Source organism: Phascolarctos cinereus, unplaced genomic scaffold, assembly GCF_003287225.1.
Source record: "Phascolarctos cinereus isolate Bilbo 61053 unplaced genomic scaffold, phaCin_HiC Scaffold_4;HRSCAF=312, whole genome shotgun sequence".
Classification (NCBI taxonomy): Eukaryota; Metazoa; Chordata; class Mammalia; order Diprotodontia; family Phascolarctidae; genus Phascolarctos; species Phascolarctos cinereus.
Window position 1 is genome coordinate 283,854,349 of NW_027555847.1, and position 22,716 is coordinate 283,877,064.

Sequence of the window (22,716 nt, forward strand, 5' to 3'; positions counted from 1 at the left end):
TATCAGTCTTTAATCACACCATAGGACTGGTGGAAAAAAAGTCTACCTGCAATTGAGGCACATGGTAGCATAAACATCAAAAGAGCAGAGACTCAACTTAATGGGGATGTAGGTCTAGTCCCAAACCCTGTTAAGGAACTTGGAAACAGAATGAAATTCTTTTGGTCCCTATTTCCATTTTAGGAGTCACTTCATTAAAACAAACAGCTAAAAATCTCTCCCTTGAGACTGAGAAGTTAGCCCAGGTCACAAATGAATCCATCTCCTCCTTCCAGATTGAGATAGATTCACAGTAGTTGGAATGGCCTTGGAAAATCAAATGACCTTAGGCATTCTTACTGAAGCTCAGGAAGGGGCTTGTGCTATGATTAATCAATCCTGTTGTTCCTTTATTAATTGTTCAGGGGAAATTATAACGAACCTTCATAAAATCCAGCAACTTGTAGCAGAAACACAATTATCCAATTCCAGTGACCCTTGGTGGAATCCTTCTTCTTGGTTCACTTGGCTGCAGGGAAATAATCTGTAACCCACCTTTGGTAAAATGGGCCTTTATTACTCATTGTCTTAGTACTCTTTGCCTTAGTTACAGTGTTAAAGCCTGCTCTAGAGTAGCCCCAGACTAGATGACTATGTTAAAAATCTTATAGAATTAGCTTAAAGTGATCTATAGGAGAAATATTTACCATTGATCAAAGGGGGAAACTGAAAATTGGGATAATCAGATTGATTCTATTTTTTTATTGATTCTATTCTGTATCACCAGACATTTTTATAACTACCTAAGTCGTGTCTCTTTTGTCTCAGATTTAAGTTTAGAGATTCAGCCTTCCTGTAAATAATTCATTGTCTCTGAGTTAAGTCTGTCACTGTTCTATTCTTGCCTCCAGAAACTCTGTTATCCTTGAAGGATGCAGGTGGACACCAGGAAATCTGATCTGTTATCCAAGGTCGTCTGGTGTACTCTTGCTAAACTGTCCTTGCAGGTGGACTCAAACAATGAACATTTCTTATAGAGACAGCATGGAAGGAGGAGTTGTTGCTAGCCTCTCATTCCTAATTTCCAGTCTATCATATTGTTCCTCACACTATGATGCTACCGGCCTTGTAACCAATCGTATTTCCCCATCTATGAGGCTGCCTTCTTTCAGTTTCTGGATGTTCCTCCTTTTGTCTGTAAAAAAGGAATGCAAGCCTATTTTGGGGGCCTTAGCTTTGCTGAGGAAGGTGAGATTCTGTTTATTGGCAAATTCATGCTTTGTCAACAAATTGATCATGCTCAGAACTTTGTGCCTCAGTTTACCTTTATTTTGATCATAACATGTATTTTAGAAATATCATTTATGCAGTACAAGCGAGAAATATTTTTTTGTTGATAATATAATAGGAAAAAGTTATTTTTTTCCAAGGATATTTTTTGTTTGGCTGTTCTTTATATAAGAAATAGTATGAAAACCATAAAATGGTAAGCTTGGCATTAATTACTGGCCAAATAGGACAGATGTTTTGTGAATAATTAGACAGGCAAATAAGTATCATGGCAGCATTATCAAGGGTTCACTAAAATAATAATAATAATAATAACTCGTGTACATTGCTTAAAGCTTTGATAAAATAGCCCTTCTGCTTGCCAAGCCAATCCCTCTACATATACTTTTGATCCTATCCCCTCCTTCTGTCCCTAAAATCATCCTTAATTTTTCTAATCTTCAGTCTCTCCCTATCTACTTGTTCCTTCTCAGCTATCTACAAAAATACTCATGTCCTCCATTCTTAAAAAAAAATACTGCATTAGACACTCAAATATCATCCTAAATCTTTCCTTTCCTCATCCAAACTCCTAGAAAAAGACGTATACATTCACTGCTTCTACTTCCTCCTTCTACTCACTTTGCAACCTGGCTTCCAACTTCAGCATTCAACTGAAACTACTCTCTTCAAAGTAACCAATGCTCTCACATTCTTGACTCCTCTGCAACGTCTGACATGCTGACCATCCTGTCCTCCTAGATAACCTCTCCTCTTTAAACTTTCATGAAACTGATCTCTTTTAATTCCTCTCTTCACTCCAATCCATTCTCTATTCAGCCAGTAAAGTGATTTTTCTAAAACACTGGCCTGATCATACCACCTCCCTACTCAACAAACTCCAGTGGCTCCCCATTACCTCCAGGGATAAATACAAAATGCTCTTTTAGTATTAAAAGCACTTCATAACCTAGCTCCCTCCTACTTTTCCAGTCTTCTTATACCCTACTCCCTAACATCTACCCTTCAATCCAGTGACATAGGCCTCCTGGATGTTAAGATACTCCATCTGTTGGCTTCAGGTGTTTTTTCTGACTGTCCCCTACGTCTGTAATATTCTTCTTCCTCAACTCCACCTGTATACTGACTACCTTGTCTTGCTTTAAGTATCAACCAAAATCTCATTTTTTTAATATATTCTAGTGCCTTCACTCTTTTATTTCCCATTTCTTCTCTATATAGCTTCCTTTGTATATATTTGTTTACTGTGTCCTAGGCTCCTTTATTCTCTCTCAGTGACTTCAGCAGCTCTTGTTATAGGCATGGCTCAAAAGCCAAAGCCCTCTTAGTTCAGGTTCAAAGATGGGATGAAATGAGGCACTAGGAAGGTACTGAACATTTAACAAAGGAGGAAGTTTGCTTTGCCCTATCACAGCAAGGATATGCAACAAGGATACAGTGGCACTTAGCTTCTTTGGTCATGACCCTCCTCATTTCCATTTGGAAACCTGCCTGGTCAGTTGGTCATCAGAGTACAGTGACTCATGTGGTCTCAGGCACCAACTAATTCGGAGAGGTGGTGACTATGCTTAGCTAGATCTTTATATTTCATCAGGGTAGTTGGGGCCAATCAGTTTTTGTGAAAGAAGATACCTTAAGAGATACCTTAAACTCAACAAGGCAAGAACTTACTGACTTTTCCTCAAAACCCACCCTTCTTCCAAACTTCCTCTTATTGTTATAAGCGCCACTATTTGTAATCTTGTCATTATCCTTGATTTCTCACTCTTCCTCAACTCATACTTACAATGAATTGCTCAATTTTGCTTTTTAAAGGGAAAGAACTAATATTAAGATGGGCTGGTAAAGGTTTCTTATAGAAGGCAGAATTTTAGCTGAGACTTGAAGGAAGGCTGGAGGTAGGGATGAGGAGGGAAAGAGTTCTAGGCATGGGAGTGGGGGCTGGAGGGAACAACCAGCGAAAATGGCTGGAGTTGTGAGACGAAGCGTTCTGTATAATGAACAGCAAAGAGGTCAGTGTCAATGTATGGAAGAGAGGTAAGTACATGGAGAGTGGTAAGGTTTAAGACTACAAAGATGGCTTGGTTACAAAGGGCTTTTAATGCCAAACAGCATCTTGTATTTGCTCCTGGAGGTAACAGGAAAACCAGGAGAGAGCAGTGACGGTGATTAGGAATCAAAACAGCGGACAGTGGGAGAAATGCAAAGCTGAGGCTTAGCCAGACAGGGCCTTCACTAGGAGTACAAGCGACTTGGGAGGACAGGGTGGCACTGAACTGGTTCAGCAGGGGATAAAGATAGGGAAGGAAAGTTAACTAGCCACCAGGTCACACTGACGTTCTAGTAGCTTCAAAAACCAAGTAGTAAAGTTTGAAACCAATCCATTATACCATCCTACATCTCTAGCACTATTGACAAAGTAACTTTTATTTCTGGTAGGGTTGGTAGCGTTATTATAGCATTTGGTTGAGGGAATGCTTTGCGGGATATACTTCATAGGAAGCATTGTTGTATGGCATATATTCCAGGGCACTGACTGGAATCGAAGGACCTGGATTCAAATCCTATTCCGAAGTTTACTGCTGGTGTAAGCTCAAGCAAATCTTTTAATCTTTTTTTTTCAGTAATTCAATAATTTATTCATCTAAAAAAGTGTGTAAAAGTATATAGCTTTCACCCACAAGGTATATATGAATGACACTTAAAATGGAGACCTTTTATTGTCTTTTAATCTTCCTGAGCCTCAAATTCTTCATCAGTAAAAGGAGGTGGCTGGACACCAGAGCCCGAGGCCTCCTCCAGCTCCAGTTTTATGCCTCTAAGTTACAGAAGCATGGCTGATCTGCAGCAACATGAGTTTCCACACCGGGAGTTCCCTAATCAATCACGAAGTACTAGGTGCCTGACAGACAAAAAAGAACAGCTAGCCCTTCTGGGACATTCTGTGGGGCGGAAGTTATATACGGTAATCTCTATGCAGGAGGGAAAGAGGATGGAAGGAAGAAAAGCCAGCTATCATGCCCACCAACAAAACCCTGCGAAGCCAAAGGTCCGGGGGTAACAGCGGGTGCTTCCTCCTCCCGGTCGGGCCTTCTGGGATCCCGGCCCGCCCTTCTCTCCTCGCGCCCCAGGCCGGAAGAACCCGCGAGACTAGCCCGGGCTAAGCACGTGGCCTCCGCTCCCTCCGCCCCCCCGCCCCCCCCGCCCCCGGAGCTCTCCAGCCCCGCCTCCTTCGCTCCGCCTCCCCTCGCTCCGCCTCCCCTACCCCCGCCCACCGCGCTCCGCGCCAGGCCGGCCCCAGGGCGGTTGCTCGCGGCCGCCGCCGCCCTCTCCTAACCCAATGGCGCGGCTGTCGCGTCAGCGCTGTGAGCCAGCACTTTAGGCTTCCCCCGCCTGGAGCCCATTACAACATCCGCCATGGCTGCTGCTGAAGCGGCACCTTGAGGAGTGGAAGGAGGAGGCTTAACCCAGTTCGCTTTGGCGGCGGCGGGGCGGCTGGAATTCCTCTGCTGCGGGTCATGGAGGAGCTGGACGCCGCGCAGGAGACCAGGGCAGCGCCGGCAGCGTCGGCCGACAGGGCGACGGTTATCATTTGAAGGGGGTGGCGGCGGCGGCCCGAGCTGGAGCGGCTGGAGACCTGACCCAGCTACGGGGCGGAGAGGCGTGAGGCCGGCCCGGGCAGGTGGGTGGCGGCCGTGGCGCCTCTGGCCCCGAGGAACGTAGGACGGGGCACGGCCGCTGGGAGGGTCCAGGTTTCGGGGCGCGGGCAAGGAGCCCCGGAGGGGGAGCGGGCAGGCCCAGGGTGAGGCCTGGGGGGGGGGGCGGACGGGGCTGCGGGTCCTGTGGGAAAACCTGCGGCTTTGGAGGAAGCCGCGGGGGGCCTCGGGTGGGGGCGCTCGGGGTCCCAGGGGAGCGGAAGTCGGGGTTTGGAGGAGGCCGGGGCGGAGGAAGCCGCGGGGAAGTGGAGGGCGAGCGGCTTTGTGACTCGCTTTTCGGGAGTTGGCCTGGTTGTCTTCGGACCTTTCGTTTTCTCTCTGCCCCGATCCCTGCCTCCCACTCGGGAATTGGAGCCCTTGGCTGTTCTTGCAGGAGATAAAGTGAAAAGTTCACTAGGACCCCAACTGTTGCCTTTCCCTGTCCTGTGCCGCGGGCAAACGCACTGCGAAATTAGAAGCTTGGAAGCTGAGAGCCGAAAGCAGAAACGATAAAATGGACCAATTACGATGCCGTACTGGGTCCAAACTTGGTATAATCTTGTCTCCAACAAGAGCTTTTAGGAAGAGTATTTAAGAAAACCAAGTCACTCCTAAAAGATAGAACTTCTCATAGTTGTCACAGGAACCATTATTTTGGGGAAAACCTAACATTTGTGGGAAATACAAATATAATAACCTTTTATCTTTCTTCTCTAGTTTGGTGATCTCGGGTGCCAAATGTTGGAAGGCGGTGGGACAACAGACATTTTTCATGGTTGTATACGTACTGGGTTGCAGTGATTGTCATTGAACTCTGGTTCCTGCAGCTGTTGGCCCTGCCCATAAAGTGAAGCAGGAACTTGTTCCTGAAGGATAAACAAGACAGACTCAATTGGACATAAATGGATCTAAAGACAGCAGTGTTTAATGCAGCTCGGGATGGCAAGCTGCGCCTTCTTGCCAAGTTGTTGGCAAGCAAATCAAAAGAGGAAGTGGCCTTGTTGATCTCTGAAAAAACAAATGGTGCCACTCCACTTTTGATGGCAGCCAGATATGGGCACCTTGACATGGTGGAATACCTTCTGGAGCAGTGCAGTGCCTCCATAGAGGTTGGAGGCTCTGTGAATTTCGATGGTGAGACCATTGAGGGGGCTCCACCTTTATGGGCAGCTTCGGCAGCAGGACATTTGAAGGTAGTCCAGTCTTTGTTAGACCATGGAGCATCTGTCAACAACACAACTTTGACTAATTCAACTCCTCTTAGGGCTGCCTGTTTTGACGGTCACCTGGAAATAGTAAAGTACCTTGTGGAACATAAAGCTGATTTGGAAGTTTCAAACCGTCATGGTCATACATGCTTAATGATTTCATGTTACAAAGGACATAAAGAAATTGCTCAGTATTTACTTGAAAAGGGGGCTGATGTTAATAGAAAAAGTGTTAAAGGTAAGTTCAAGGTCTGTATTTTTATCACTTTTAAGTGGTTACAATTTAGACCTTTTCTGAAGGTATTAATTAGTATTGACTGACTACCAGGTGTTCTCTTGTTTGGATCCTCTTGTAAAACTGCCTTATAACACCTCCATGATAAGCATTGTCTTTTAATTTGTAGTTGGGTAAACTTGTACATAGATGTCAAATGACTTGCCCAAGGTTACAGATAACAAGATATAGTTTAATCAGCTGTATTCTTTAATCTATTCAGATAAATTATGGTTTTCTGTTTGTAAATGTACCAAAAGTAGCTTTTCAAAAAAATTATTTATTTATATATAATGTTTGAGTTTGATTTTTTCCCAAAAAGAAGGATATGATATTTTGCAGGAAATTGTTGTTAGTAAACTGATCTTATTGGAGAATTTCTGTAAATGGAAGAAGAGAATCTTTCCTTTAAAAACATATTTATTGTATGCCTCTTTTAAAATGCTTTTTTGTACAATATTTATTAAATGTGGCAAGCTAGAAAAATCTTAAAGTGGATTTTTCTGTTATGCATTCAACTTAAAAAATATGGGATGTGCACTGAAGTTATAAGCGTGCTACCACTAATTTTTTCAGAGAATGGCTTGTTTGTATAATTATATATAGATAACATTTTAAACAAGCATTAGCTTTGAAGTCCTTTTACCTAAAGTGCTTCAGAAAACCTTTGAGTCACGTTTTGATGCTGAAGGACTTATTTTTTCTCAAAGAAAATGTTTGTATAATAGTGCATAAATGGTTTCTGGCCAACCTCATGTAATGACTGCTTTGAACCTAAAAATATTTGGATATAATGTTACCATTCTTTTTAGTCGAAACTCAGTAATGTTAAGAGATCATCCCTACTTACTTGTGACCATGTTGATGTGAAAAGTTACAGGAAGTAGTATTAAAGTTTGTGATCTTAAATGAAAGAAGTAGAGTTAGGGGCACTTTTTGGAGGGCTCAAAAATATGATCTGTAACACTCTGTGGTTGCTCAGTTGTTTCAGTCATATCCAACTCTCGTGACCCTATTTGAGGTTTTCTTTTCGAAGATACTGGACTGGTTTGCCATTGCCTTCTCCAGCTCATTTTACAGATGAGATAACTGAGGCAGCCAAGGTTTAGTGACTTGCCAAGGGTCACACAGCTAATAAAGTGTCTGAGGGCAGATTTGAACTTCGGAAGGTAGTTTTCCTGATGTTAGGCCTGTTGCTCTATTTAACTAGTTGCTCTGTAAACACTCTAGGAATACAAGAATCTGTGATGACTCATTAAGGACTTTTTGTAACACTCTAGGAATACAAAATGTCCTTTAATGAGTCATCATAGACTCTTGATAAAATGGCACGTGCTTTTGATAGATAATTTTGGCAATATGGAATCTAACGCCATATTTCTTTGTTTTTCTTTTACAGTGTTTTTATAAATCAGTTACAGCAATAATAAAAATATGCAAGGGCCATTAATATAAATAGCTAGTATTGTCAGCACTTTTCTCTGTTAAATTATAAGCCATATTAAGCAATATTTAACCCTGCCTTGTGGTGTTTGGTTTCATCATTGTTTATTCTTCCATTTCTTTGTTTTTATTGTTTAAATAACATTTTATAGCCCTTTATATGAAAGGGTTTACTTTCTTTTTAGGCCCTTGAGGCACAGAGCACTTTTACTACTTGCACTTGTTTATTGTTTTCAGAAATGAAATTTTCCACAATCAGTATCTTTGGAAGTGGTAACTTTTATTTCTGCTGAAAAGTACATACTGGATACAATTTTCCATCTTAAAATTCAGTTTTAAAGATCTAGCACACTTTTTTTTCAGTTTAATTTTCATCTGATGTTCATATTTAGTTACAAAGATAAACGCATGAAAAAGCTAGGGCAAATATTGTTTTGGGTGAAGAAATTTAGGGCACTCAGGACACAGTGCTGTGAATAAGGAAGGTGTAAAGGTGTACATTTCAGGCATGAGCCACAACCTATGCAAAATCATGGAGATCAGAAGTGGAATGTTGTGTTTAATAATAGTTCGAATTTATATAGTACTTAAAGATTTATGTATTATCTTTATTGCTTCTCACAAAAATCCTGCTGTTATTAGTATCCTTATTTTACAAATGAGAAAACTGAGGCTCAGAGAGTTTTGTATGACTTGACCAAGGTCACATAACTAATAGTTTCAGAGGCTGGATTTGCACCAAATTGCTGATTCCAAATCCAACACTTTATACACTGTCAGTGCTAGGAATAGCAAGTAGGTCAGTTTCACCAGAATAGTTTCACTGGAAAGGTGAGCTGGAGCCAAATGGTGAAGAACTTAAATGATAAACCGAAGTTTATATTTGGTACCCTGCAGGCAACAGAGGATCCTCAGCTTTTTTAAGCCTCAGCTTTTTAAGCAATGTAGTGTTTTAGACATGTGCTTTATGAATATCAGTTTAGCAGCCGAGTGGAAGATGGAGTGGGGAGGAGGGACTTGTGTCAGGGAAAGCATAAACCATGTAAGTGGGTGAACTGAGTGAGGGAGTAGATAGGGTTGGATGTGGGAGATGTGGAGGTAGAATGGTAAGATTTGGCAACTCATTGAATATGAATGAAGAAGAATGGAAAGAAATAAGAGAATCAGATCAAATATGTGATCAAAATTGTCTGCTTTCTGTGATCCTTTCTCTCCCTTGTATGATCATGTACTCTTCCCCTATCAAGGAATTTCTTCCATGTTCCTTTTGATTTCACCCTTTATATTTAAATCAGGTACCCCTTGGGAGCTTAAAGTATTGGTATGCGGTTTGAAATATGCCTAGTTTCTACCAAACTGTTTTATTTACAGTTTTCCTAGAAGTTTCTGTCAGATAGTGAGTTCTCAACCCCAATTACTGGGTTTATCAGACACTGGGTTACTGTGCTTGTTTTCTTCTGTATATTGTATACTTGCTCTGTTCCACTGATCTGGGCTTTCTATTTCTTAATTAGTACCAAACTGTTTCTCATGATTACTGCTTTGTGATGTAGTTTGAGATGTGGTACTCCTAGGCCCCTTTTCCCCCCCATTATTTCTCTTGAAATAACAGATCTTTTCTTCCTCCAGATTTTTTTTCTAACTCTATAAAAGTAATTCTTTGTTAATTTGATGGGTATGGTACTGAATAAGTAAATATTGTTCTTTTTAATAAATAATATTGCTCTTTTGATTTTATTGGGTTGGCCTACTCATGAGCAATGAATTTTTCTCCAGTTATTTAGATAATCCAATATTATCCAATTGCTGTGTTTGTGTAAGGTGGAGGTTGTATTTATATAGTTCTTGTGAGTCTTGGCAAGTAGACTTCCAAGAGTACATGTGTTTTTAAATGTTGTTTATACAGTATATTTGTATAATGAAAAATACTTTTTCTTATTAATTTAAAAGACATAAATTCTTTTCCTAAGAGTTATTGATAATTGATAACTGACAAAATTAGAACTGATCGTTTTTTAATAATAAGGGCAAATAATCACTAAGCATTGGCACACATTAACTTAAATAATAGCTCCCATTTAGTGTTTTAAAGTTTCCAAATTAATTTACATAATTTTTATTTGGTCCTCACAACAACTCTGTATACTGTTATCTTTATTTTACAGATAAGGAAACCAAGGCCCAGAAGACATGGAATGCCTCCATATGGGGCAGCAAAGTACAATTGTTCTGGCAACCATTATCATATTTAACTTTTGCTGAGCGTGTAGTAAATTAAAACTTACAAAGCTTTGACAAATTACTGCTAAACCAGGTATATCCCATTCTATTTGTGGTAACTTAAGAGCAGGCTTTTATATGAATTTAGCCCTATGTCTTGTAAATTTCTTGTAAATTTCCAACAGTTGTCAAAGAAAAGATCAGCCTGCTGTGAATCCACTTAACTTAGTACCATAACTATATTTCTTCTCCATCTTGTTCATAAGTGTATTCTGATGGACTTTGTCAAATGCTAAAATCCTAGTGCAGGGGCAGCTAGGTGGCACAGTAGATAGAGCATCGACCCTGGATTCAGGAGGACCTGAGTTCAAATGTGGCCTCAGACACATAACACTTAAGTAGCTGTGTGAGCCTGGGCAAGTCACCCCATTGCCTAGCAAAAAAAAAAAAAGAAAATCCAATTGCATAAGATACATCTATATCACTTCCCCAAGCTATCAGTATAGTAACACTGTAAAACCTACTGTAAAACACTTACTGATTGCATAACTGCACTTCAAATGGGCTAAGGAAGGAAAAAAGCCATTTATTAAGTGTCAAATACAATAGAGTTAGAGTCGTAGACCGTTATTTAAATCCCAACTCTTCCAACTTACTGTCAGTGAACTTAAAGCAGATACCTCCACCTCCCTGAGCCTTTTTTCCTCTTCTGTAAAGTGAAAAGTTTTAACTAGATGATCTCTAAGGTCTCTTCAATTCTAAATCTTAAGATTTAATGTTAGAAAGCATGGTTACACATCCGTGGATACATAGCTGATGTTGGTAGAGCCAAGATTAAAACTAAGGTTTCCTGATTCCTAGTTCAATATTCTTATAAATACTAACTGACCTGAAAGAATAAATCTACAGAACCACATAGTAGTTTCTTAATAAATGTTTGCTGAACTGAACTAAATTGCACAATGTAGCTGCCTCGAGGAGTGATGAAAATATTCTGTGGCCAGAATTTGACAGTGTCTGAGAGAATGCTAGTTTTGATACCCTTTTCTGAGAACTAGGGAGGGTAGCAAGGGAAAGGCTAGGGGTTTAAAATGATGCAACCATTTAGAACAGAGGTTCTTTTTGAGAACCATATTTCAATATAATTGGTTTCCTGTGTATTTTATCTTATGTATCATAAGTGGTTGTTAGGCTTTACCAGATTGTCAAAGGGGTACGTGACAAAAAAGGTTAAAAACCCCTGACTTAAATCAGTATGAACTAGGTTTACTTGGACCTGAGATGCTACTTAGAATAAAAGGAGCACAGTTTTCCTGAAAAGCAAGAACCTGTCTTATCTGAGGGTAAGGAGTGTGCCAGGATGAGATACAGAGGTGAATTAGGAAAGGATAGGATTTGAAACATTATTAGATTGCTATAGTTATTTAAATTTGCTCGTTTGGTGTATTGTCAGTTTATTTACAAATTTTTATTGATTTGTTTTTTTTATCCTTGTCATTTCTCCCTCCCTTGTCACAGAAAACTACAGTTAAGCAAAGCCAATAAGTACATTGCCCATGTTTGATAATGTTCCTTTGTATTATTATGATCATCATGTTGGCCTTGGTACTGCTTACTGTGCTGGATGTCAGTTCATACAAGTCTTTCCATATTTATCAGGATTTTCATATTTATCATTTTTTACATTGCTCGTATCCTTCTATTGTTATATAGACACAATCCTCATTTCTCCAATCAACAGCTATTCATTTTGGCTGCTACAGAAAGTGCTGCTATAAATACTTTTTGTGTATGTGATACCCTCCTTTGACCTTGAGTTATATGCCTGAGAGTGGTATTGCTGAATCAAAGGGGTTATATACAATTAAGTGGTTTTTATCTAATTTCAAGTTATTATCCAGAATAGTTGAGATCAGTTCACAGCTCTTCCTGTGGTGTCTGTCTTTCACAGTCCTTCCAATATTTACCATTTCTACTTTCTTATCTTTGCCAGTTTTATAGGTGTGAAATGAAGCTTCAAAGTTGTTTTAATTTCTATTTCTTATATTAGTGATTTATATATGCCTATTAATAGCTTTCATTTCTTCTTTTGAAAACTGTTTTCATGACCTTTGATTTCTTCTCTGTAAGGAATGGCTCTCAGGAATTTATATCAATTCCCTGTGTATTTTTGGATATTAGACTTTTGTCAGCTATTTTCTGTGAAGATATTTTTACCTCATAGTCTAGCTGCATTGATTTTGTTTGTGCAGTGCTAGATTATCTTTGAGAGGATTTGCCATTTTTCATTTTCACTAGAAATGAATGAGATTATTCATTGACATATGAAGCAATTATGAAGGTTTTGAAGGTTTTAAAAATTTTGAGTAAAACCACAGATAGGAATTTGGGAAGCATGAAGGATATGGAGAGGAGGGAGAGTTTTGCAGTGACTCAAATGATGTGTGAAATTTAGTCTTTCCACCATAGCCAAGTAATTATAATTGCTGAAAGTGCAGGCCAGGGTGCTTCTCAGAATAGAAGGTAAATGAGCTTGAGGAATACCTTTCAGCTTTCCAGCTTATCAAGGGAAATGAAATATTTCTTAAAAAACAAACAAACCAGAAGAGCTGAAAAAAAAAAGAAAAATAATTTAAAGAGGTAGAGGTTAATAATAATAGTGACAACAACAACAGCCAACATTCATATATCATTTACTCTGTGCCAGGTGGAACTGTGAATTGGTTAGTCATTCTAGAAAGCAATTTGGAATTATGCCTCCAAGGTTATTAAGTTACACAAACCCTTTGACTCAGTGATACCAAAAACCCAGGGAAATCAGAGAAAGAGGGGAAAGACTCATATGCAAAAATATTTATAGTAGCCCTTTGTGGCAGTCAAAAATTAGAAACTAAGGCAGGAAAGGGGAAGGAGGGTCTTCGTGCTGGAAGATAGCTAAGCAAATTATAGTATATAAATATAATGGAATATTACAGTGCCAAAAGAAATGACAACATGGACAGTGGGTAGAGCATTGGGTCTGGATTCAGGAAGACCTGAGTTCAAATTCAGTCTCAGACATTCACTACCTGTGTGACCCTGGGCAAGTCACTTAATCTAATCCACTGTAGAAGAAAATGGCAAAAGCCCTCCGGTTTCTTTGTCAGGAAAACCCCATATGGAGTCAGATACAGCTGAACAAACATTAATCTCTGCCAAGCACTATGCTAATCATTTTACAGTTATTACAAACCTGGGAGGTAGGTACTATTATTATCCTCATTTTACAGCTGATGAAACTGAGGCAAACAGAAGTTATGTGACTTGCCCGAGGTTACACAGCTAATAAATGTGTGAGGCCTTATTTGAATTCAGGTCTTCCTTACTTCTGGCCCAATGCTGTATCCAACAAGCCACCTAACTTCTACATTGCCTTTTCATCTCTCCAAACAAGAACCAGTATCAGGACCAGGGTGGCCATGAGACAACAAGAGTATATACCTTTTTTCTAAGAGATCAGTATGTATACAGTACTATCAGTAAACCTTCTAAATAGATCAACTGAATATAAGGCTTTATTTTTATAACTTTAAATTCTGGACTGAATTGGTGGACATATATAAGTTAGTGGAGATATATAGTTGGTTTCAAATCCAGATTTGAACTCAAAAGTCTTCCTGACTCCAGGCACAGCACTCTATCCGCTGCCCTAGTAGCTATCCATCTTTGATTTTATCCATCTCTTTGATTTTAAAGAATAATTATGCTGTTGTTTCATAGTAGCAGTTCGACATTTCATTTTGAACTAAACCTTTCCTTCATTCTTAATTGAAGAAAGGTGTCAAGTCTTGTTAATTTTTACCTCCACAACAGGTCTTGAATCTGTTCTATGCCTTGGTTCAAGCCCTCATCATTACTTCTTACTTAGAGTTTTGGAGTAGCTTCCTAGTCTCTTTGCCTCAAGTCTCTCCCCTCCGCAGTCTATTCTCCACATAGATGTTCAACTGAGATTCATAAAATCTGACCATGTCACTCCCTGATTTGGTACAACTACCCATTGTGACTCTGAATTACCTCTAAGGTCAAGTACAAGCTCCTTTGTTTGACATTTAAAGTCCATAACCATCTAGCTCCTGACCTACCTTATATAAACTTCCCTTAAAACACTTGTAGACAAAATGGCCTTAATTGTTCCTCAGGCAGGACGTTCTGTCTCCTAAACCTTTCCCTTTTCACAGGCTGTCACTCATGCCTAGGATGTACTACTTCCTTATTGCTGCTTCTTAGAGTCCCTAATTTTCTTCAAAAATCATCTCAAGTGCCACCTTCTACATAAAGTATTTCCTGATTTCCCCCCTCATTTTAAAAAATATATCATGTTTATGTATATGTTGTGTTCAGGATAGAAGTGTTGTTTAGCAAATGATTACTCTTTCCTCCCTGCATTTTTATAACACTTATTTTCTTGCTTCTTTTTTCTCCTGGGGAATAGACAAGATGTAGGATTGTGCCAGGCAAGTCAAATCAACCACCACCTTGACCACCGTCTTGCCTCAGATGCTAATAGAGATCTCCTGGGACCCTGAGTCCAAGAGATTTAATAATAGCAGTGCCCTCCAAATCAACAGACCTTCCAACCTAGCCCCTATAGCCATCAGTGGGAATAAGTCATGATGGGAAGGGTGCCTACCTTCTTTACCATCACCAGCAATAATTGCTGACCATTAGACTCTGAGCTCCTAGAGATCAGGCACGGTTTTTTGGGGGCACAGAAGGGGGAAGGACTTTGTGTTCCCAGCACTTAGCAAAATTCCTGGCACATAGTAGACATTTAATAAATGTTTGTTGAGGACTTGTCCAACTACCACCAACTGGCACATTGTCACATGACCTCACAGAACCCTACCCAGAACAGTTATGCTTCCAATTCAGCCCTCACAACTATTATCCAGGGAAGCAGTTCTTATGGAGAAAGGGCCAATGATCCCTACCCAGTGCCACCTACAAGGGAGGCAACCTAGCCTAGCTAAAGCAACAGGTACCAAATTGTCCTTCTTGCTATTTCCCAGACATTACATCTCTCATCTTCATACCTAAATGAATTTCCTTTTCATCTTCACCTCCTAACAGTTTTATTTTTCTACTAGAATTGACTTGTGCTTCTTTCTGTATAGGCTTGTGTTGATTATGTCAGATGTTTGTGCTGCCCTCTCCCTCTGCCCCCTCCCCCCAGAAATTACTTTGTATTTTCTTAGTTTTTATATTACTTATTTGAGTATATTTGAGTATACAGGGGTGCACTAACTATATATATGGTTTAATTTTCCTGATAGAATGTAAATTGCTTGAAGTCAGGGGCTATTTTTTTTTAATTTGTTTTTGTGTCCACATCTTCTAGTACAATGCTTGGCACATATTAGGCTCTTCATAAATTCTTCAGTGAATGCAGTTACAGAGCTTTAAAAGAGTTAGGTCAGGTTTGAAGGAACCATCTAATTGTCTTCCGTACAAGCCGCACTTGAATCTGCCTCCTTTGCCATTTGTGGTGTTCTCTGTGCCTAGAATATTGTCTTTTCTGCCTATTGACTTTTCACCACTGCAAATGTGCTTCTAGAAAGCCTTCCAAAATCTTCCCCCATGAGACCTACAGAACACTTTTTAACTTTTTTGTGCATTTACCATGTGTTATTTTATTCCATCGCTGTGACTTTGAATAGGCTGTTCCCTTTAGCCTGGAATATACTCTTGGAATCTCCCCTTGGAGGGAAACGAGACTTGAGTTGGATCTTCAAGGACGCGTTGAATTTGAAAAGGTTAACATGAAAAGTGAGACGAATAATGAATTCTGGCACAGGAAAACATTGAAAGTCTGGAAGCCAGAATGTGAATGGTATTCTTGGGCAAGTGAGGCAGCTTGGTTAGAGTTGAGGGTTCACACTGAGGAGCATAGGGAGATAAAAAATTAAGAGGGTAAGGTGAGGCTGTTTTTCACTGTGTACTTCATAAATTCTTGAAATATGTTGAGGAGTATGGAGAGTCATTAGAGACTTTTGAGCAGGGAAGTGACATAGAATCAAAGAGTTAGAATTAGAGAGGTCTTAGAGCTTCATTAAGCCAATCTCTTTATTTCATATATTTAAATTTATATATTATTTTATATAATTGATAACTTATAGAACTTAACTTTTATGTACTTAATAACTTCTAAGAAGCCAGGCTTCATATGAATAGAGCATGACTTTCTATAGGTCCACTCTAATTTGTTTTATTTTTTTGTCTTTATATACCTAGCAAAGTGCCTGGAACATGGTAGGTGGTTAGTAAATGCTTGTTGCTTGATTGTTCAGTCATATTTGCTATGTGCATTGTATTTCTTTGCAAAAAGGAGGAATAATATTGTGCTGTATTTTTTCCCCTCTAGCTTTACATATAAAAGACTTGAAAAATAAAAGATTCATTATACATTTACTTTTGCAACCCCAAACAAGCATGAAATTCAGAAGAGTTTTGTGGGTTTTTATTTTCCCTTTGTAAAGACTCTATCACTGAAATGATACATTGAAATCCCTAAAAAAAGGAGAATTGAGTTTTGAAGAACAAAAGGTGTTATAGCACAATAAGATTGCATTACATAAAGTGTTCATTAAAGTCAGGTAGCTAACATTCCTAGGCAGCTGAGTGGCACAGTGGATAGGGTGATGGACCTAGAGTCAGGAAGACTCATCCTGAGTTCAAATCTGGCCATAGATCGTTGCTAGCTGTGTGAACCTGGGCAAGTCACTTAACCTTGTTGGCCTCAGTTTCCTGTAAAATGAGCTGGAGAAGGAAATGGCAGGTCACTCCAATATTTTTGCCAAGAAAACCCAAAGAGGTTACAAAGAGTTGGACATAACTGAAAAATGACTAAACAACAACATAGAAGCTAATATTCATGGTTGGCTGCAAGTCCCTCCTCCTTTAGTTTTTTTTTTTTAATTTTTGTTGAGGCAATCCGAGGGTCAAGTGTCTGAGGCTGGATTTGATCTTAGGTCCTCCTGACTCAAGCCTGGAGCTCTTTCCACTGCATCATCTAGCTGCCCCTCTCCTCTAGTTTTGTTTCATACAAACTTTTTAAAAGTGTACCAACATCCATCAATTTTAAGCTATTTGTAGGGGAAAATAGGCTAGTATTGGAACATCTAAAAAAGGTAAATACTTAAATAACAATGAAAAATGTAAAAATATTTCAATATCTCCTTTAAAAATGATGTTAAATAGCCCACATATTTTTTAAATTGCAGCATAATTTCACTAGATATACAGTATTTAATTCTTTATTTGAGTACCTGCAAAAGGTGGTACACTGGATAGAGTGCTAGGCCCTTGAGTTAAGAAGACCTGACTAGCTCTATGATCCTGCAAGTCACAGCCTTTTTGTCTCAATTTTCTTAACTAAAATGGGGATGATAATAGCACCTCTATCTCAAGGTTGTTGTGAGGATCAGTTGAGATAATATTTGTAAAGAGCTCAGTGCAGTGCCTGACACACAGTACTGTATAAATGCATATTTCTCTTTAAACAGGATCTGAACTCTAAACACTTTCTTTGGTTCTTACTGTATTGGTCAATATGGACTACTCTCCACCCTCACCCCCACCCCCAATCTGTTTTGTTTGGCCAGACTTGAGGTCATCCAATAATTGTACTATTAATAAGAGAAGGAAAATAAAAGTGATGATGATGGAGAGAGAGAACAGGAACAGTAAGTATCTTTATATAGAAAGAAAAATTTTAAACCCCTTATAGTATGGCAATTTTGTGTTAATTTTTCAGAGTATATTTGGAATCAGATTTATACATACTATATGTTCAGATTTTTTTAGTGTCTATTAGAGCAAACTACTTTTCTCATCATTAAACTTGTAGAATGGATATATATTATTATTTATCCATAAAGATATGTAATTTCCTTATCTTTTTTCCTAAGGAAACACTGCACTACATGATTGCGCAGAATCTGGAAGTTTGGACATCATGAAAATGCTTCTTAAGTATAGTGCCAAGATGGAAAAGGATGGCTATGGAATGACTCCCCTTCTATCAGCAAGTGTGACAGGTCACACAAATATTGTGGATTTTCTGACACAACATGCACAGACTAGCAAGACAGAACGTATTAATGCCTTAGAACTTTTGGGAGCTACATTTGTAGATAAAAAAAGAGATCTACTTGGGGCTTTGAAATACTGGAAAAGAGCAATGGACATGAGGTACAGTGACAGGACTAATATCATCAGCAAACCTGTACCACAGACATTAATAATGGCTTATGACTATGCCAAGGAGGTGAACAGTGCAGAAGAACTAGAAAACCTTATTGCTGACCCTGATGAGATGAGAATGCAAGCTCTCTTAATTAGAGAACGTATTCTTGGTCCTTCTCACCCAGATACATCTTATTATATTAGATACAGAGGTGCTGTCTATGCAGACTCTGGAAATTTCAAAAGATGTATCAATCTATGGAAATATGCTTTGGATATGCAGCAGAACAATTTGGATCCCTTAAGCCCAATGACTGCTAGTAGTTTATTATCTTTTGCAGAGCTATTCTCTTTCATGCTGCAGGATAGGGCAAAAGGCTTATTGGGAACCACTGTTACATTTGATGATCTTATGGGTATACTGTGCAAAAGCGTCCTTGAGATAGATAGAGCTATCAAACAAACTCAGTGTCTGCCTGACCAAATACAGTTGAATAAAGCCCTTTCCATCATTTTGCACTTAGTTTGTTTGTTAGAAAAAGTTCCTTGTACTCCAGAACAGGATCATTTTAAGAAGCAGACTATATACAAGTTTCTTAAGCTGCACCCTAGAGGAAAGAATAACTTTAGCCCTCTTCATCTGGCTGTGGACAAGAATACCACATGTGTAGGTCGATACCCTGTTTGTAAATTCCCGTCTCTGCAAGTTACTGCAGTACTGGTGGAATGTGGTGCTGATGTGAATGTCAGAGACTCTGATGACAACAGTCCCTTGCACATTGCTGCACTTAACAACCATCCAGACATCATGAACCTCCTTATCAAATCAGGTTCACATTTTGATGCCACAAACTCTCACAAACAAACTGCTAGTGATTTGTTGGATGAGAAGGAAATAGCTAAAAATTTGATCCAGCCCATAAATCATACAACATTGCAATGTCTTGCTGCTCGTGTCATAGTGAATCATAGCATATATTACAAAGGGCACATCCCAGAAAAGCTGGAGAACTTTGTTTTACTTCATAGATGATAATTTGACTGAATTCTTAATACTGTTGAAGCACGAATTGGTAACAGTTGTTTCATATTTGAGCACTGTTGTGATAACACCAGCATTCATATAACTTGATAACATTGTGTTTTCGTTGGCTAAAAGCATTATGAACATCAGATTTGTAGAATTGGTTGCCCCATATTTAATATAAATATGCTATATATTGTTTTGTGGATTATTGATAAATGTAATGCCATATTTCAAATTCCTAAAATTGTCTGCCAAAGCCCTGTCTTTCTTGTTTTATTTGCCTGTTGGGTGTTTGGGACTGAATTCTATTTTTCACTGGTCTCTATACAATTCTTGGTTTGCAGATATAAAGCAAATGAAGGCCTATTTTTTTTTGCCCCTTTTTTCCTGTCCTTTTCTTCCCATCCAGGCCTACCTATCCCTTCTTTCTCTTCCTTTCTTCTTTCTTTCCTCCCTCTTTCTCCCTCCCTCGTTTCTTCCTCTTCCTTCTCCCATCCTTTGCTCCTCCCTTCCTCTGCTCCTCCCTTCCTCCTCTCCCATTTTGCTTGCCTTCCCATCTGTTCTCTTGCCTTTCCTTCCCCCTTTTTTTTGGGGGAGGGGGAGGGGAGTGATGGGATAGAGAGGGTGGAGTAGCCACAGAGAGGGAGCTTAGGCTTGAATATTTCTGGTTTTTATTTTTATTTTTTGTAATGATTCATTGCTGGGTTGTACAAGCTTTATTGACTTTTTACCATTTGCAGTTACCACAAGTGCTTTATATTCTCTATGCACTGGCTTACACATGACTGTTGTACGTTAGCATATTTCTATGCAGCAGTTTGCCAACTTCAACTCAAACCACTGTTTTGAAGAGTTTGTTGAATTATTTTAAGAGAACACTTCACAGCATGATTTTTTTTTAAGGAGCTATGTCAGTTGCCTAAGATTTTCTGATTGGTTTCTTTTTTTTCGGGATGTTTGTGCAGTTGCTTTCTCTAATACACTGAAATTATTATGTGCTCAATTTGGGAGACCTATTCGTCACTCACTGACCCAGATGAAATTTGTCTACCATCTTGCATCATGAAACAAAAAGGAAAGAGTCTTTAGATAAAAACTGGCATACCTTTCATGCTGCACCAGTGCTGTTTTGCATGTACTAATTGTGTGATTGTGTATGGATTTGCTCAAAGTTATCTCAAATTTAATCACACAGTTTAATGAGAAATAGATATTCATAGTATGAAATTACAGATCACCTTATTTTTAAGGATTGCCTTCCTTAGTTACAAAAAACTAAAGCATGTCAGTGGCATGATGCTTGCCAATCTAAACCTAGGCATCTAGTATAATAATATTTTAGTAAATGGTATAATTTCATGGTATAAAAGGTTCAATAAGTGTCCCATTTTTCCTTAAGTTTAAATACACTTCCTAAAGATAACTTGCATGATTTGTCTTTATTTTTCAGCCATACAAGAAGGTTGCAGTACTACTTAGCCCCTTATTGAAAACTATATTTAAAAAATGTATATAATGTGTGCACAACAATTTGATATTGAAGCAGAAAGGGCTCTTTTGATTTAAAAGTATGAGTATAAATAAAAAATACAAATGTGTAAAATTCAGGTAATTACTGTTTAGCACTTTATTGTTATTCAGAATAAAGTTTGATAGCTTATCACTGCAGATGTCTTAAAATGAAATTGTTCTGAATAAAAAGTTCCTCACTCATTTGAGGGGGAAAAATCAGTTGACCTGTGGTAATAGGGCACTGGCAACATTTTGTTTTAAGGGTTTATGTAATATAAAGATTACCTTATGGGTTATTGTTGTGGCCAATAATTGAGATCACCTGCACATTTTCAAAAAATCTTTTTCTTCTTTCTTTTTCTCCTCACCCTCCCTTAAATAATTATTCTACTTTTGTGCATTTAATTAGTTAACTATTCAACATCCTGGATTGTCTAGTAAAGGAATATCTCTCCCACTTGTTAGCTAATTTAAATATTCTTTTTTTGGGCGGGATGTTCTTTGGTGTATATTTTATGAAAATTTAGACCACCAATGAGTATGCTGCCTTTTGTGATACAGGACTGATATTTTGACAACTTTTTACTTAAACCATGTACTACTCAGTGTTTGAACCTATTACACTGTGTGAGTGACTTTTTTAAAAAGAACAATTGACAAATACAGTAAGTCTAAATTGAGCTGTTAAATGATATTTAAAGTCATCCCTTTTTTTGCTAGGTATGAACAGATTTTTAAAAAGTGATTCTACTATTTTTCCTCTTTTGCTTATCCTTTTTATGTGATGTCTTAGTAAGGGACACCAGAGAATCCTCTAAAGATGAACCATAACTCTTTACTTTAAAATGTAGCATTTCTGTACTGCTAGCAATAGATAACTTAGAACTGTTCTTAAGTAATGACATGAAAATTCCTTATTTAAAGTAAGGTACTACTAGGTAGTTTGACATATCAAAGTAATATACTGAGGTATCATCATAAAAGAAATTTTTATTTTGAGAATTCAGAGTTGTCAGGTTCCTTCACACATGAAAAAGCCCTTTTAAGGTATTGTTAAAAGTTATTGTGAAACCAAATAAAATAAGATACTTAGTATCTTTATTTTTTACCAATTATTAAATTTATCCCTAGTATGAGCTAATTATACCGATTTGAGTCAAGTCTAGTGCAAATAAATAGTGTAAAATGTTAATGCAAGTTAACCCTATATCTGCTATGTTCTTTTTTCACCTATTGGCATTCAGTTTTACTACTGGACACCTTTTTTTAAAAAGTAGAAATTTCCATTATTTCAACTAGATGCCAATTTATTTTATATGGGCAAATGGGTTTTAAGTTAAAAAATACTCATTTTCTTTCATCTCTTTTAATAAGGGCTTAAACTCAAATTAATAAAAGTAGATGCCCTTTAATCTAACACTACATTGAATATTTCAGAGACCCCAGCTACTGTGACTTTGAATAAATATTTAAATTCTATTTGACAGAGTAACTCTTTAAAGTTGTGTTGTCTACCAGAAATAAGAGCCTGGAATGCAAGGATTTTAGCTCTTTTAATTTCCCAGGATGGGATAATCTCTGTATTCTTGTATACTGAAATATAGGATAATTGACTGGCGCATTTTGGGGTCAGATACTAAAGAACTTTGAAGAATATTATAATTAACCACCCTTTCTGTCTTATTTTCCTAATCAAGAGCTCTCTTTTGTCAGTTTTCCCATTGTGTATCTTTCCAAAGCAATACTGTATTCGGAGATGACAGCCAATGAATTGTCACAAAATGGTAAAATGACATGCCACAATGTATGTTGTGAGGCATAATAAAATTAAAAATTTACATCAAA

General features: G+C 38.3%; 1 protein-coding gene across 1 annotated transcript; it reads left to right on the forward strand.

The window, feature by feature from the left end:
- Positions 1-4,568: 4,568 nt before the first annotated feature.
- FEM1C (fem-1 homolog C) lies at positions 4,569-22,716 on the forward strand. The gene is made up of 3 exons (XM_021009571.2): positions 4,569-4,951; positions 5,682-6,410; positions 18,056-22,716. Exons 2-3 carry the CDS (start codon positions 5,867-5,869, stop codon positions 19,363-19,365), a joined length of 1,854 nt encoding a protein of 617 aa, XP_020865230.1. The 5' UTR covers positions 4,569-4,951; positions 5,682-5,866; the 3' UTR covers positions 19,366-22,716.

What these genes read in the sequence shown, in the direction of transcription:
- FEM1C (XM_021009571.2), top strand. Translation starts at nt 5,867, where the DNA reads ATGGATCTAAAGACAGCAGTGTTTAATGCAGCTCGGGATGGCAAGCTG. An exon ending in TAATAGAAAAAGTGTTAAAG is followed by an intron (nt 6,411 to 18,055) that starts GTAAGTTCAAGG and finishes TTTTTTCCTAAG; the next exon opens with GAAACACTGCACTACATGAT.